This window comes from Prenolepis imparis, unplaced genomic scaffold, assembly GCF_030444845.1.
Source record: "Prenolepis imparis isolate NDT839.2.m4 unplaced genomic scaffold, iyPreImpa1.0 SCAF_3, whole genome shotgun sequence".
Classification (NCBI taxonomy): domain Eukaryota; kingdom Metazoa; phylum Arthropoda; class Insecta; order Hymenoptera; family Formicidae; genus Prenolepis; species Prenolepis imparis.
Window position 1 is genome coordinate 8369338 of NW_028141161.1, and position 14034 is coordinate 8383371.

At 26.6% G+C, this 14034-nt stretch overlaps 1 protein-coding gene and 1 pseudogene across 2 annotated transcripts in view; both read right to left on the reverse strand.

Moving 5' to 3' along the window:
* Window positions 1-668: 668 nt before the first annotated feature.
* LOC145933490 (G-protein coupled receptor Mth2-like) lies at window positions 669-5378 on the reverse strand. Its single transcript, XM_083033224.1, has 5 exons — window positions 4241-5378; window positions 3782-3860; window positions 2804-2982; window positions 2493-2658; window positions 669-1869 (listed from the first exon to the last, which is right to left on the reverse strand). The coding sequence occupies exons 1-5, from the start codon at window positions 5289-5291 to the stop codon at window positions 1596-1598; spliced, it is 1749 nt and encodes a 582-aa protein (XP_082889350.1). The 5' UTR covers window positions 5292-5378; the 3' UTR covers window positions 669-1595.
* A 4405-nt stretch (window positions 5379-9783) lies between these two features.
* The window catches only part of LOC145933910 (G-protein coupled receptor Mth2-like), a 28723-nt pseudogene continuing 24472 nt past the window's right edge, over window positions 9784-14034 (reverse strand). The window contains exons 3-5 of the transcript XR_014424945.1: window positions 11051-11229; window positions 10738-10900; window positions 9784-10136 (exon numbers count right to left, since the gene is read on the reverse strand). The product of XR_014424945.1 is annotated as a G-protein coupled receptor Mth2-like (transcript). The remainder of the gene's footprint in view (window positions 10137-10737; window positions 10901-11050; window positions 11230-14034) is intronic.

A 14034-nucleotide genomic window follows, 5' to 3' on the forward strand; every position in this document is an offset into this window, starting at 1 on the left:
TTGTTTCTTTAGATATTAATCATAGAGTAGTTGACTGTTAAATGAGACGTTAGAGATTGTATGAATGACATCTATTATCCATTTTTAAAAAACGAGTTAAAATATAAAAGCATGTTTTTTTTATCAATAAGTATATTTATTTATGTATATATATTTTTATTGATTATTTATTTATTTAAATATATGCATTAACTAATTAAATTTAAATTTATATTAATTAAAATTGCAGTTTATAATTGTAACATAAAATAATTCTATTACGTTAATTACTATCTTGCACATTTATCAAGTTCGCTTATCTGTTCACTTTGTGGCGCTCAAAGAGATAAATATTTTATTTCCAGGAACATTATTAAAATGAGAACTGCAATTTTATCGCACAAAATCCTGTATGTGGTGTTGCTTTCAAAAGCAACACCACATACAGGATTTGCAATATAAATACATTTGTTATTATTATCCAAAGTCTATTTTATTCAAATATCTGTTATTCAAATATCTTTATTCGAAATTTACTTTATTGCAAATAAAATCTGTTGTACATATTTTTGATAACTATTTATTTTGAAAATAACTGATAAAAATTTAATATAATTTGATTAGAGATGCTCAAAACAATATTTTCTATTAATTTTAATTTTTAGAACATTTTGTGTGTGTGTGTAGATTTTTATCGATTAACATAATAAACATTTTTAATTAACTTAAATAAAATTTAAATATATATAACATATAATGTAGTATTAATATATGTATATTATATTGTAATATAAAAATAATACAATATATACGGAATATAAATCTGTTCGGAATAAAAGCCTGTATTAATCGCATAGCAGATTGAAATTTTGAATGAATATATAAATTAACAGATAAATTCACTATATTACAGTAAACCTCTTTAACAATAAGTTTCTCCCGAAAGCACTAAAAGATCATCGGTTCCGAGATCACCGTGAAATATCCAGAAGAGGACAACGAAGTTCGCAAATCACGATGAGCTACCATCTAAAAACTTTTTAACGAACTCAGGATTTCGCACTCTTACGCGTTGTAGTTTTAACTTAAAAAATTGTCGAGCTCATCGCTATATAAAACTCTAGTGTGTGCCGGATTCTCGTCAACGAGATCACCGTTAACCCGCAACTTGGGCGAGGTATATAGTCTCGAAGAGTTGTTCCACCCGAAACTCGCTTCTTGTGGGTGAGGATAACTCCTGTGGGCTCGATTTCGCAACAAGGTTACCGTTAACCCTAGTAGCAAATTTAATATATTTCTATTAATTTTTGATCGTTATTATTCCATGCCTCTTTTTCTAGTAGTGTTTGTAATCTGTCGTTCGCCACATGTAAACATGTTTTATTATAATCTAAGAGGAGAAAGATAGCGAGACGTACATAAATGTACATATGGATTATGTTACATACATTGATTTAGATATGCTAAATAAGGATCTTGAAAAAAGTTAAATAAATAATTGGATAATGATAAAATACATAAGACTGATCTTAACAGACAAACTTTTTGCGCGACAGTTTGCTTTCGTGTACTTGATATTTTTTCATTGAAGAATTATTTCTGACATGATGTTGAAGTTATTCAAGACTGTAACAACTGCTGCGTGTTGAGGTTTTGGGAACAGATTTGCGCTTTTGACAGAATCGCTTTAATAGCAGTCGTATGATTGTCTTCTTACACACAAATATGATGAGGATACTGATATTTTGCATAGCTTCCATGAAAAAAAGAATATACCAGATGTACAGTGTAATATAATTAAACGACCAAAATTCCCATGCTGTTGATATAATCCAATTTATGGCTATTATGATAAACAATATGATATATAGTTTCATATATAGAGTAAACCTGCAAGTAAATATATCTCTTTTATATATCCTGAAATTTTAATACGATTAATTATGAAAATTATTCTATGAACAATTGCATCGTAAGTAACTGATGCTTTATGAAAATAAATATTTTTTTCAAAAAATCATAATTATTTTAGATTACTTTTTTTAGATATATACATAAATAACAGTAAAATAAATGCTTTTAATTTAGTGAACTTAAAATAAAATAATAACGTAAATTTAAATCTTATTAAAAGGAAAAAAGAAATAGAAAGAGAAAGAGTTGTAACATTTTTCTGAAAAAAATATTAAGAAAAATAATTTTTAGTTAAGAAAATTAATAGAATTAAAGCATTCATTTTAATTTTATTTTCATTATTTATCATGTTTCCAAGAATAAGAGATACTTGAAAAAATATTCGTGGAATTGAACAACAGCGATAAGTTTGTACAAGAGATTTGATTATGAAAATATTCCTGTAAAAAAGTTTAAAAATAATCATTTCTCTTTGGAAATGATCAAAAACAATTAATTTTGAAATGCTGTTGACAAATGAATATATTGGCAATACTATAATACACAATACTTTATTAATAAAATACTATGCATCGATATAAAGATGTTTGTATACGAACCATTGCTTGTTGTCATTATAACATCGACTTTCTGAATCTCTCAAATGACGAGTTGTATCCTTCTCGTAGCGCGTGATCTTCAATATTGTATAGATAGTTAAACAAATGCTACTGATAATGCAGATACTTTTGGGCCCATAAAAATACAACAGTTGCGCTGTAGGCTCTGAATTAAAAAATAAACTTCTCATATTGTATCATATGTTGTAATATAAAAAATATATATTCACTTTTATCGTGAATTCTCAAGTGGATTAATCATTATTAAATGTGTTTTTAATAAAATTATGTTAACAGTAACATGCACTCACCATGAAACCAACAATTGTTATTGATGCCAAATCCCGGTCGGAAGTTTTTTGACACGTTGGGAACAAATTCCATGAAGGCACAGATGATAGCGAGAATGAAGGGACCTCCCCAAGCAAAGATAGAATATATCAATTTCTTTCTTTCTTGTTGTTTCGCATTTCTTCGTAAGCGAAATTTTCTGCAAAGCGCAGTTTAGACATTTTGACCAATAATAAATAAAAAATTGCGATGTAACTATAAAATATGATCTACGTTATACATCTCGACATGATAAATTATCATACATTCACATTTGTCGAACGTTATTTAACCAACATGATATTAATTTTGATTAAGCAGAATGTTTAATTGACAAATTAGAAATTAACTCCCGTTAAAAAACTTGGAGTGAATCTTGCATTGTTATAAAAGAAAAACTAAAATAAAATTTATAAGATTTTAAAAGAAAATTGCCAGAGAGTATGTAATATTACATCGCGAATTATTTTATAATCTAATAAAATTTTATTAATAATGTTATTTAAATAATATATATTATTTGTGTTAATAGTTGAATGCAGTCTTATAAAATAGAAATCAATTTTCTATTTTGGAAAAAGAAGATCTAATAGAAATTTTGTATAGAAACAATGTATATGTTTCAAATTTAAAAAATGCAGCTTGTCACACTAAAATTATTATTTCGTCAAAGTAGTTAAGTATAGTTATAGTAACTACTATTATATATTATTAATCAACACGATACGATACGATACGATAAAATATTCTTTTCGATCAATGCAAAATATTATTATTTGTTTTTGTTTTTATATATTGTGTTGTAGATATTTGAATGTGCGCGCACATATTTATATGTATATATTACAAATAAATATTTTATATATCGTGTCTGATATAGATGTAAATTGTAATCTTATAAAAATTAATTCATATTATAGATAAATAATCGCATGAAAAATATATACTTAGCAATTTACCTAAATGTCCACCACATGTCGAAACTCATTACACTTAACCAGAAGAAGCTCGCCAAAAAAAAGAAATATGAGATTAAAGCTGCAACAATGAAATAAACAACGTCTTAAATAAAGATTTTAAAATATTAATTGATACATACCACTATAGCTCTATAAAAAAAATTAATTTTCTTCAACTTCTTATATTAAGAATTTATAACAGAAAGCAGTATAATAATATCTAAATATGTAAAAATATTAATTCAAATAATTTTAATTTAAGAGAAAAGACATAATTCTGCAAAATTTTAATGACACAAACAAAAAGATGTTTGTTCAAACTGTATGTTAATGCACACGAATAAAATTTCAATTTTATTAATTGTTAATTCTCGTGTTTTGCCAAATTGTACATTCAAGTTTTATCGTTAGTTTAATGTATACACTACATTGACTGCATTATTATATGATTTACTGTACCGCTTATAAGACAGATGAAATATATCTGACTCGCATCGATTATATAGCTCATAATGTCGATCATGCATGCTATAAACGACAAACTGCTGTATCTGCGCAGCATGAAACTATGTGTGTTACGAAGCTCTGGCAATATGTACACCAAGAATACTATGAGCAAACACAGCATAGACACTATGTGGCAACTTAAAAATATAATGATGAAATTTGACAATATCTCCATTACAAGATCATTTATAATGTTATCAATTACTTCATCAATGATTTTGTTCACAGTTTCCGAGCAGACAATCGCATCAAACTGATTATGATCCACGACAGCCAAACAATAGCACGTTGATTCGACGAATAAGTCGGAATGAGGAAGATACAGAGAACCGTTTGTGAAAATTATGTACTTGTCGTACTTGCGAGAATCGTTCGGATTAAGCAGAAAGTGCTTAGTTTTCTGGCATGGAGATTGAACAATCAGTTGAAAGAGTTCATCCACCGTTCTATTTTCGCTCTGCAACGAATCGTTCGAAAAGCCATATACATTTGGGAAAACATATTTATTTTCTCCAGCAATGCAATCCTCGTCAACCAAACGATTACCGAGAGGACAACAAAGTTGAATGCAAGTAATATTATCGCACATTTCGTACGGCACGATATAATTTGTGCTGTCATTTCCATTATTGGAATTATTCTTGCTGTCAGCCTTGGTAAAATTCGCCCGAAAGTCCATTTGATTATTTTTCTCAGGGTAATTTACAAGATGCGAAGAAAATTCATACTGCATCGAGTCATCATCATCGCGATCATTTCTTTTAGATTTCATGCGGAACTCGTATTGCATATCGTTGTTATGCTTGGTGGCATTTTTATGCAAATTATTCTGTGCTAATTCCTCTTTTTTGTTACAGTTTCTTTTGGCGTTCTTGTCAATCTCGCATTGTACAATCGAATTCTGGTCTTTCTTATTGTCACTCGTAGAACATGATTGAGATACTAAAGATACAACAATGAGTAGAAGCGCGCAACAGCAAAACGTGAGATTTTCTCTACACATCGTCGAGTTTTTAACGCGTCAAATATACTTGGAAACAGCTGACTTATTATTAATTAAATGTTCAGCAGCTGCAGCGAGATACGGAAGTGCAAATGCGAGTGATATCGTTAGACTGTGGCGGTTTGGCCGATAGGAATATCTCTTGTTTCTACAAAGGATAAAGTTACTTTTATAACAACTTGCGAAATATGTATTTGCAGAAGAAGGATATATGTATATATTATATTTACACACAGAGAGAGCAATTAGACCAGATAATTAATGAATATTTTTAATTATAAATATTTGTATACAGTGTCGAATAATTTGTCTTAAAAAACGGTTAGTAAATAATATTTCTAACTATAGTATTAAAACAATTTTTTAAGTGATGATTAATTTTCATTATCTTACGTCGATCGTTTTGTTTGACAAAATAGTGGTCCTGATGTTCATGTGTCATATATGTTTGTGTATTTCTTTGGCTCCTTCTTTGTTTATGAATTTGATTCTTTAATCATATATTCGTAAACTTTTCTTTTTAATTTTCTTTGCAATTTGTATTTCTGAATATTTTGATAATTTACATTAAATAACATTTTTTATTAACATTATCAAAAGCTGTGAATATATCAATTTAATTTAAACATAACAATATTATTGAATTATCCTATATTTATGTTATTGTTAGTGATGTAACGGAAACATTTTATTAAGCATGTATATATATATATATATATATATATATATATATACATATATATATATATATATATACTACTATATCTTACACATTTGTGTGTGTACATACACATTTGGTTTTATAGTATATGAATATTATTATTAACAACATTATGATGGTAAAAATATTGTAGCTGACGATTTATATCTTAACCAATTTTAAATAAAACATACATATAATTATCTTACATGCTCATTTCTGTGACATTTGATCTTCTATCGTCTCTAATGTTTTTAATTTAAAATACTAAATATACTAAATATTTTTTAATTTAAAATACTATACAATTTAAAATATTAAATTTACAAAACAAATATATAATAGATACATATATGTATATATTTATAAATATATATATTTAAATATTTTATATTTGCATTTTAAATATATATATTTACGCAGATAAAATAATTTAGAAGACAATACATTATATCGCATTTATTGCTAAACGTGTGTGTGTCTGTGACGCAAATACTCATCTAAATATAATTTCGATGTACCTTTTTCAAAAAAAACATATCTTAAAGTATATGATATTATCTTATGACAAATGTATAGAAGATGTTTTTATTAATACGTAATTTGATTTTTTTTGAAACTTCTTTATTCTCAAATAACTAAAAATGGTTTCATTGTAATTTCTTCTTTTTGCGTTCTTTTATATATACAAGTACATATTATATATATATATATGTATATATTTGCCATTTGACTTGAAGAATATTTAATTCAAAAATTAGAAATTAACTCTCGTTAAAGAACTTGGGGTGAATTTTGCATTGTTATGAAAAAGAGAAAAAAAATTATAATCGGTTTAAATTTTATAAAATGTTAAAAAAAAATTGCCAGAGAGTTTGTAATATTACATCGCGAATTATTTTACAATCTAATAAAATTTTATTAATAATTCAGAATGTCATTTTAATAATATATTTGTGTTAACAACTGAATGCAGTCTTATAAATTAAAAATCAATTTTCTATTTTGAGAAAAGAAAATTTAATAGAAATCTTTAACTCTGAAACAATGTATACGTTTTTGATTAAAAAATACAGTCAGCCATGTGCACTAAGATTCTAATTTCTTAAAAGCTAAGTAATTACTATTATATTATTAATCAACACAATATGATATATCAAAATATTTTTTCTGATTATGCAAAATATAATATATAACTATTGTTTTATTTTTACTAGAACAACACGAGCGCGCGTTACGCGCGCGCTATTCTTCGGGTTTACATTAAAAAGAATGATATTCTTAAAAAAATATTTTTTGAAAGAATTAGCTCATAACTGTCAAAGAATATTAATCGAGTTTAAAGTACCATAACATATTATTTAAAATATATTATTATTTTAATTTTTATAACATATTATTATTTAAAAATTTAATTAGCAAATTGACGCTTTAATCAGCTGATTTCTGTAAAAAAATATTAATAAGGCGTTAATTTGCTAATTAAATTTCAAAGTAATAACATGTTATAAGTTATAAGAATTAAAATAAGGAATGAGTTGTAAATAATATATTATAATACTTTATCCTCGATTAATATTTTTTGACAGAAGTCAGCTGATAACTGTCAAAAATATTAACCAAGTTTAAAGTAGCTAATTTCTATCAAAAAATATTAATACATCTTTTCGTCAATAAAATCATAATTAGTCTTGATGTTATGATTATTTCTATTATCAAAGGATTCTTGTAGAATATTCCATTTTTTTGTTCGCATTTTCTGTTAGAGATATAAATACAAAATTTTTATTGCATTGCATAGTTAATTATAATTAAATAATATATATTTTTTTATGCATACATTGCAATGCATGCATAATAATATGTGAATTAATTATGCAATGCATAAAAATTCATTATTTAAATCTTAACAGAAAACAAAAAGAAATGAGATTTTCTACAAGAATCGTAGGATCAAAATATCTGCGCTTCCATTATATTCGTGCATCTATACACATCCACAACGCTGCACGTCTCGCGCAAGACTGACGGCAATACTGACAATAAGCAGCGGTATCGCCAAGCGCAACCTATACGTCCATCATGCTGCGCGGCTCGCGCGAGACTGACGGACTGACGATCAGCGGATTAGTCTCGCAATCGCAATGTCTCGAGAATCGATTAGTCTCGCGCGAAACGCGCAGGCGCGTGGCGGACGTATAGGATGCGCTCGGTGATACCGCTGCTCACTCTCGCGCGAGACGCGCAGCGTGGTGGACGTGTAGGCTGTGCTTGGCGATACCGCTGCTCAGCTCAGAGTCTTGCGGTCAGTCTCGTGCGAGACGTGCAGCGTGGTAGATGTGTATGTACAGACGCACGAATCTGATAGAAGCGCAGATATTGTGATTGAAAGATTCTTGTAGAAAATTCTATTTTTTTGTTCTCTGTTAAAAATTTAAATAATGAATTTTTATGCATTGCATAATTAATTCACATATTTTTATGCATGCATTGCAATCAACGCATAAAAAGATATATTAATTAATTATTAATTAACTATGTGCGCGCATATATGTATGTATATATCAGATAAATATTTTATTGTATCATATCTGATATATAAATCATAATCTTACAAAAATTAATTTATATTATAAAGATAAAGAATAATATACTTAATGTATTATAAATATTCATACCAGCTTTATATTTGCATCATCTCTTATTAAATTAATATGTTCACTTAATTATCGCAAACGATATATATAATGTAGTATTTCAACAATATAAAATATAGTATAGATGTATATTATATTGTAATCTAAAAATAATACGACATACTATATGGAATATAAATCTGTTCAGGATAAAAACCTGTATTAATCGCATGGTAGATTAAAATTTTGATATATAAAGTAACAGATAAATTTACTATATTATAGTAAATCTCTTAATAAAAATATCATTAATTTTTTTCTGATTTATTCAAGTACTATTTTGGGCTATAACACCATTAAATTATTTAAAATTATAAAACAATTATAATCAGATTGTAAAATATAACGAGATGAGAGTATTATAATTATAAAGCAACTATAGACTATCCGAAAAACTCATATTTTCGAATATTAAGGTGAGCTGCTGGTTGTATTTCGAGAGGTCTGCTTATTATGAAATAGTTCTCGTATATATATATATTCGAAAATATGAGTTTTTCGGATAAAATATTTGTTTCAAAAATTTTCTAATTATTTTTATTATCAAAACTCTTTGGAAAGGCATTGTACATGTATATAACTATACGAGAACTGTTTCATAAGAAACGGAGCTTTCAAAAATCGAGCGATGTTTTATTTCGATATGTTCAAGTAAGATATTTACTGGTGTTTATTTGATTTTAATTAATATTTTTTATTTCTAGAAGGCAGAACTTTTCCTAGAACTCTTGTAGAACTATAAATCTTTTAAATTTTGTACAATTATTTGTACAATTATTGATGAGGAAAATGTTGTAAGACAAAGTGATATGCTGCGTGAATATGGTATATTAGTTTGTCCTTATTAGGCACTTTCTTTAATTTAATCGCCAGAACTATTTATTTAAACTTTAACCTATCAAGAACTCTAGTACTATTGAAAATAAAACCAGAATTATCAATTATTTATGATTTTTCATGAAATAATATGCTAGCTTTACACACACAGATTTTGTTACATATATCGATTTAGGTATGCTAAATAAGTATCTTGAAAAAAATTAAATAATTAGGCAATCATAAAATACATAAGACTGATCTTAACAGACAACCTCTTTGCGCGGTTCGCTTTCTTGTACTTGCTATTTTTCCATGAAAAAATTATTTTTGACATAATGATGAAGTTATTCAAGACTGTAACAACTGCTGCGTGTTGAGGTTTTGGGAACAGATCCGCGATTTTGACAGAATCGTTTTAATAGCAGTCGTATTATTGTCTTCTTACACACAAATATGATAAAGATACTGATATTTTGTATGGTTTCCATCAATTGAAGAATATACCAGATGTACAGTATTGTAATATAATTAATTGACCATTCCAATGAAAATTCCCACGTTGTTGATATAGTCCAATGTATGGCCATTATGATAAACAATGTGATATATAGTTTCAGATATAGAGTAAACCTGCAAGTAAATATATTTCTTTTACATATCCTGATAGGACATATTATGCAAATTATTCTATAAACGAATGCATTCTTAATAACTGATGGTTCATGAAAATATATATTTTCTTTGAAAGATCGTAATTATTTTAGATTACTTTGTTAGATATATACATAAATAAATGTTTTTAAAATAAATATTTTTAATTAAGTAAAATTAAAATAAAATAATAAGATAAATTTAAATCTTAAAAAGAAAGAAACAGAAAGAGAAAGAGTTGTTATATTTTTCTAAAAAATTTTAAAAAAGTAATTTTTATATTAAGAAAATTAAGAAAATTAAAATATTTATCTTGAGACTTTATTCTCATTATTTGTCATATTTCCTAAAATAGCACTTAAGAAAATATGCGCGGGATTGAACAATAGCGATTTTGTACAGGAGATCTGATTATGAAAGTGTTCCTGTAAAAAAATCTAAAAATAATAATTTCTGTCTCATATCGGAAATGATAAAAAACGATTAATTTTGTAATGCTGTCGACAAAAGAATATATTGGCAATATTATACAATACTTTATTAATAAGCTGCATTGATATAAAGATGTTTGTGTACGAACCATTGCTTGTTGTCATTATAACATCGACTTTCTGAATCTCTCAAATGACGAGTTATATCCTTCTCGTATGAAGCAATCTTCAATACTGTATAGATAGATATACAAATGCTGCTAATAACACAGATACTTTTGGGTCCATAAAAATACAACTGATATGCATTCGCTGAAATAAAAAATAAACTTCTCATATTATATCATATGTTGTAATAGTAAAAAAAATATACTTTTTTACTTTTAACATGAATTTTCAAATGGATTAATTATAATTAAATGTGTTGTTAATAGAGTTATGTTAACAGTAACATGCATTCACCTTGAAACCAACAATAGTTATATTGGCCAAATCCCGGTCGGAAATTTTTTGGCACGTTGGGAATGAATTCCATGAATACACAGATGATAACGAGAATGAAGGGACATCCCCAAGCAAAGATAGAATACATCAATTTCTGTTTCTCTTGTTGTTTCGCATTTCTTCGTAAGCGAAATTTTCTGCGAAGCGCAGTTTACATTTAGCCAATAACAAATAAAAAATTGCGATGCAAATACACATTAAAATAAATATGCTTTTAATCAAGTTTCTAAAAACTCTGCCCGATGTAACTATATATAAAATATGATATACGTTATACAATATTGCGATACGATAAACTATCATGCATTCATATTTGTCGAACATTATTTAACGAACATGATATCAATTTTGATTTAGCAGAATGTTTAATTCAAAAATTAGAAATTAACTCCCGTTAAAGAACTTGGGGTAATTTTGCATCATTTTTCTTTTTTTTTTTTTTCTTGTTTCCATTTCTAAAAAGTGCATGTTAAGTCGATTCTCGAAAGTCTCGAAGTATTGTTGCCTCTTTTCCGCAATGTTGATTGGTTCTCTGTCGATTCGCGTTGTGTGTTATATTCGTAGCATCGAAAGACTGTCATCGCGAGGGTTAACAGTTAGCAGTTTGACCAAAATAAAATAAAATAAAATAATAATGTTTTAAATAATATGTGATAATACTTTAAGCTTAATTAATATTTTTGACATTCGCGTTGTGTGTTATATTCGTAGCATCGAAAGGCTGTCATCGCGAGGGTTAGCAGTTAGCAGTTTGACAGTTAGTCTAAAATAAAATAAAATTAAATAATAATATGTTTTAAATAATATGTGATAATACTTTAAGCTTAATTAATATTTTTGACATTCGCGTTGTGTGTTATATTCGTAGTATCGAAAGGCTGTCATCGCGAGGGTTAGCAATTAGCAGTTTGACAGTTAGTCCAAAAAGTAAAATAAAATAATGTTTTAAATAATATGTTATTATACTTTAAACTTGATTAATATTTTGGCGGAAAAAAGGCAAAAATACTTGCGAGAAACGACTTAATGTCTTTTTTAGAAAAAGATTAGAATAACAAAAGCGCGCGTTACGCCATTCCTCGATTTTAAATAAAAAATTAATATTTTTATATAAAGTTTGTTTAAACTTGGTTAATATTTTTTGATAGAAATCAGATGATTAAAGCATTACATTGCTAATTAAATTTTAACATAAAAATATGTTATAAAATTTAATATAATAATGTTATAAATAATATGTTATAATGCCTTATCTGTGCGATTAATATTTTTTGACAGAAATCAATTGATAGCTGTTATAAATATTAATCGAATTTAAGGAATTATAATACATTAATTAAAACATATTATTATTTTAAATGTTATAACATATTCTTATTTTAAGAATTAATTAGCAATTTTACGTTTTAATCAGCTGATTTCTGTAACAAAAATATTAATCGAGGATAAAATATTACAACATATTATTCACAACATATTGCTATATATTTTAATTATTATAACATATTATTATTTTAAAATTTAATTAGCTCGATATATTAATATTTTTTAATTTATTCATTTAATTATAAAGTAATATATTTATTAAGTTAAAAATAGAAGTGAGACATAAATCCAAATTAACAATTAAGGTTCCGTAGCAATTTTTAAGGACAAATATTTCCTAAATTAGAGTCATAAATATATTTCGTCCGACACTTTTCGATAATCTTAATATAATTCGAATTGCGAATGCGCAGTAGAAATGAGTATCGACATTTATTACCGCGATATATGTATATAGTTACGCATAATATTAAAAATTAAAATTTTAAGCCGCTGACCCCATACGGCGCGGATTTATTTTACGTATATTAGACCAAAAAGTTTGTAGGCTGATATGGTGATGGTACCATCATAATGTGCAGGCAATGTACTGTTGAAATATATGAAAGATTAATTTTTGGCTCGCTTTAAAATATTGAAAATTAAAACTTTTTACCCGCGAACCCCATACGGCGCGGATTCATTTTACGTATATTAGACCAAAAAGATTAATATTAGATTAATATTAGATTAATATTTTTTGACAGAAATCAGCTGATAGCTGTTATAAATATTAATCGAGTTTAAGGAATTATATATTACATTATTTAAAACATATTATTTTAAATGTTATAACATATTCTTATTTTAAAAATTAATTAGCAAATTAACGTTTCAATCAGCTGATTTCTATAACAAAAATATTAATCGAGGATAAGATATTACAACATATTATTTACAATATATTGCTATTTTAATTTTTATAACATATTACTATTTTAAAATTTAATTCACTTACTATATTAATATTTTCTAATATATTTATTTAATTAAGAAGTAGTATATTTATTAAGTTAAGAATAGAAGTGCGACATGAATACAAATTTACAATTAAGGTTTCGTAGATATAATTTTTAAAACAAAAATTATTTTCTTAATTAGAGTCACAAATATATTTCGTCCGACACTTTTCGATAATCTTGATATAATTCGAATTCCGAATGCGCAGTAGAAATGAGTTTCGACATATATTACCGCGATATATGCATGCAGTCACGCATAATTCGTAATAATGCGCAGACAATGTACTGTTAAAATGTATATAAGATTAATTTTTTGAACGTGTTGAAATATCGAAAATTAAAATTTTTAAGCCGCAAATCCCATACGGCGCAGATGTATATTAGACCAAAAAGGTAGTACGCTGGTATGCTTATGGTACAAAGATAATCTGCAAACAATACACTATTGAAATATATATACGATGAATTTTTGGCTCGCCTTAAAATATTAGAAATCGATACTTTTTTACAGTTGACCCTATGCGACGCAATCTTATTCTATGTATATAAAGTTAAAACATTTGTACGCTGGTGTCTGTTTGGTACCAAATGATTCTGTAATCAATGTACTATTAA

What these genes read in the sequence shown, in the direction of transcription:
- LOC145933490 (XM_083033224.1), bottom strand. Translation starts at nt 5,291, where the DNA reads ATGTGTAGAGAAAATCTCACGTTTTGCTGTTGCGCGCTTCTACTCATT. An exon ending in TTTCATCTGTCTTATAAGCG is followed by an intron (nt 3,861 to 4,240) that starts GTACAGTAAATC and finishes TCATTGTTGCAG; the next exon opens with CTTTAATCTCATATTTCTTT. An exon ending in TAACAATTGTTGGTTTCATG is followed by an intron (nt 2,659 to 2,803) that starts GTGAGTGCATGT and finishes TTTTTAATTCAG; the next exon opens with AGCCTACAGCGCAACTGTTG.